At 40.7% G+C, this 3,297-nt stretch overlaps 2 protein-coding genes across 2 annotated transcripts; both read left to right on the top strand.

Moving 5' to 3' along the window:
- The first annotated feature begins 362 nt into the window (after window positions 1–362).
- Window positions 363–1,166, top strand: LOC124663924 (aluminum-activated malate transporter 13-like). The gene is made up of 3 exons (XM_047201554.1): window positions 363–706; window positions 860–999; window positions 1,122–1,166. The coding sequence occupies exons 1-3, from the start codon at window positions 421–423 to the stop codon at window positions 1,164–1,166; spliced, it is 471 nt and encodes a 156-aa protein (XP_047057510.1). The 5' UTR covers window positions 363–420.
- Window positions 1,167–1,748: 582 nt separating this feature from the next.
- Window positions 1,749–3,297, top strand: LOC124659525 (aluminum-activated malate transporter 9-like). The gene is made up of 2 exons (XM_047197392.1): window positions 1,749–1,893; window positions 2,571–3,297. The coding sequence occupies exons 1-2, from the start codon at window positions 1,858–1,860 to the stop codon at window positions 3,168–3,170; spliced, it is 636 nt and encodes a 211-aa protein (XP_047053348.1). The 5' UTR covers window positions 1,749–1,857; the 3' UTR covers window positions 3,171–3,297.

Here is a 3,297-nt window from a genome sequence, read left to right as displayed (position 1 = left end):
AAATAAAGACGTCGTGCCGTTATTAATGATCTGGTCCAAACACGTCCACTCTCATGCAACGTGAAGCTGCAAACCTGGCATACAATACACCGTAAACTGCAAATCAGTACTGGAAAGGTAACATTATTTCAGATGATAGATTCCAATTCTCTATCAATACATACATTATTGAGTGAGAGCATCTCGATAATCACCTGTAGTAATATTACCACCAACTATTTTCAGAAGCTAGTCTCCTTACATGACGCTATGCCGGCTACACCACCACTTTATCTACTTGCAGGTTAACCTCCCATGGAAGCTATATATACCATGTGCCATACATAAGGTTCTACACTTCAACATCCCAACTGAAGCCTAAATACAACTGCTACGTGCAGACCCTATAGCTACTGTGTAAAAGATATCCTCAGTTGGAGAATGAATGGCAAGAAGGGTAGTATAAGGATTGATATTCGCCTGCCATCAAAAATCGTGGAGGAAGAAAGTGTAAAGAAGCATGAAGGCCTGTCCCCAAGGAAATGGCTACGTGATGTCTGGGACTTTGCTAGGCAGGACACAAATAGGGTCACCTTTGCGCTCAAAGTTGGCCTTGCCTGCCTCCTTGTGTCACTTTTCATACTCTTCCGTGCACCCTATGACATCTTCGGGACTAATATCATATGGTCCATCCTCACTGTTGCTATTATGTTTGAGTACACTGTTGGTAAGTAAGATCCCTATGCATGAGTACCTAGTTAAAAGCAGCTTCTCAAAAAAAAATTGAACAATATTTGGACATGCTATGTTTGTTGAGATGAGCATTGATGAAAAATATAATATTTATGACCAGAAAACCTAATAGTTTTAGCTATTGCAGGTGCAACATTCAATCGTGGATTCAATCGAGCTCTTGGAAGTGTACTTGCTGGAGTATTCGCGATAGTCGTTATTCAAGTGGCCATGTCTAGTGGCCACATTGCAGAGCCATACATCATTGGTTTCAGCATCTTTTTATCGGTAAGTCTAACAATTGATCAGTACTGAACATATATGAAATCCATCTAAGCCATGACTGTTCATTGTATTGACAAGAGATCCAAGTCAGAACTTTTTTTTTTTTGCATTAATTGGTATTTCAGTTCAACATTTTTACTGTGCAAGAATATGATATGCAGGAGCCGTAACATCTTTTATGAAGCTATGGCCATCACTGGTTCCTTACGAGTATGGTTTTCGAGTTATCCTATTTACCTACTGTTTGATCATTGTATCGGGCTACCGCATGGGAAACCCTACCAGGACTGCAATGGATAGACTCTACTCAATAGCAATTGGAGCCTTCATAGCTGTTCTTGTAAATGTCACCATTTGCCCAATCTGGGCAGGGGAACAACTACATAAGGAGCTAGTTAACAACTTCAACTCTTTGGCAGACTCCTTAGAAGGTTTTGCTCTAGTCCCCAAGACATTTTTCAAAGTCAATCATGGATGAGGTCGTATAACATAATCCTCTGTTTTCTGTTGCTACAGAGTGTGTCAAAAAGTATCTAAGCGATGATGGTTCTGAACATCCTGATTTCTCAAAGACAGTCATGAATGACTTCCCTGACGAACCAGCATTCAAGAAGTGCCGAGCTACCTTAAATTCATCAGCAAAAATTGACTCGTTGGTAATTAGTCAACCTTAATTTGTATGCTTGTATTATTATAAATCAACAGCATACCAGATAACACTTCTCTGTTCATATGGTGAATATTGTGCAGGCAAACTCTGCTAAGTGGGAGCCACCACATGGGAGATTCAAGCACTTCTTCTACCCTTGGGCAGAGTATGTGAAGGTTGGCAATGTTCTTCGGCACTGTGCCTATGAGGTGATGGCTTTACATGGCTGCCTGCACTCAGAGATTCAGGTACCATACTGATACTCCTAGCATCACGAGTCCATGTGCTGCAGATGCTCTGATCCTGCCCCTACCTAGCTGTCATAGGTCATACGGATCAAAGATTTCACCCCGCTTAGAATCTAGCTTAAAATTCTTTATAGTTCAGTTCCAGTAGGGAACTTTCTACTAGTTTCTTGCATATGCAAGAGAAACACCATCAGAGCTATGTAATCAGTTAACCAGGTAACTAAACGCCAAATACTTTGCCTAGTAAAAGTAGCTTGTTACCTGAGACGGTTAACTCGACTTAAGAGAACTATATCATACCCAGTTTGTGAACAGCATAGGTAAATGCAAGCTTTACCAATTTAGAAATGCAGATATGATTGATTAAGAAATAACAAATGCTATATGCTGTAAGACTGCAAGTCAACTAAGTACTGATGCCACAGGTGGTGAGTATGATCAAAACTAAACAATACTCATCTTATCTAAAACAATGCAGAAAATATTTTGTTGAAAGCGCACATTTCCTCATGATGTTGATGTACTATTGTACCGAGTGCATCTGATTTTCTTGTTCGCATTACTTTCTGCTGAGTTTGCATATCATCCTACAAAATTATATAACAAATAAGCAGTTCAGGAAAATCTTTACCTTAATTTGCATATAAAACTAGTCATTGCATATTTGCATTCTGCAGGCGCCATACAACCTAAGATGCGCCTTCCACTCTGAGATCTTAGATGCCACAAACCAAGCTGCAGAGCTGTTGCGCAGTTTGGCGAAGGATGTAAACAACATGAAGTGGAGCCTCCAAAGTAGCCTACTGAATCATGTGCATGTCTCAACTGAGCGTCTGCAACAGTCAATCGACCTGCACTCCTACCTCTTCACCTCAAGTCATGAAGACAACTCTGCCAAATCACAGTTAAAAATCTCCAGGGCTGTCACTTTCAACCTCAACACCAAACAATCTGATGACCAAGATAGAAAGATTGAAGAAAATACATCAACACAGGTAGCTGTGCCGGTGCAACCTGAATCCTACCACGAGATGATGAAAAGGCAGCAGAGAAGGCTGCATTCATGGCCTTCTCGGGAGGTGGATGATTTTGATGATGATGACAAAGTCGTTTCTGATATGATTCCGAGGATGCGTGCACTTGAAAGTACTGCAGCTCTGTCGCTTGCGACTTTCACATCGCTACTGATTGAATTTGTTGCTAGGCTTGATCATTTGGTTGAAGCTGTTGAGAAGCTCTCACAGTTGGCCAGGTTCAAGCAGCAGATTGGAACCTAACCATTCAATGACTGACAAATTATTGATTAGCAGTCCGACAGGTTATAGAACTAAGTGTCTACGTATCTACGCAGAAAATCCATTGATCTAAAAGTGTTTTTTACTCTTTCGGATACTAGAAAGGGAA

Source organism: Lolium rigidum, chromosome 6 (genome assembly GCF_022539505.1).
Source record: "Lolium rigidum isolate FL_2022 chromosome 6, APGP_CSIRO_Lrig_0.1, whole genome shotgun sequence".
Lineage (NCBI taxonomy): Eukaryota > Viridiplantae > Streptophyta > Magnoliopsida > Poales > Poaceae > Lolium > Lolium rigidum.
The sequence above is the reverse complement of the archived record's forward strand: the minus strand, read 5'-3'. Positions and strand labels throughout refer to the sequence as shown.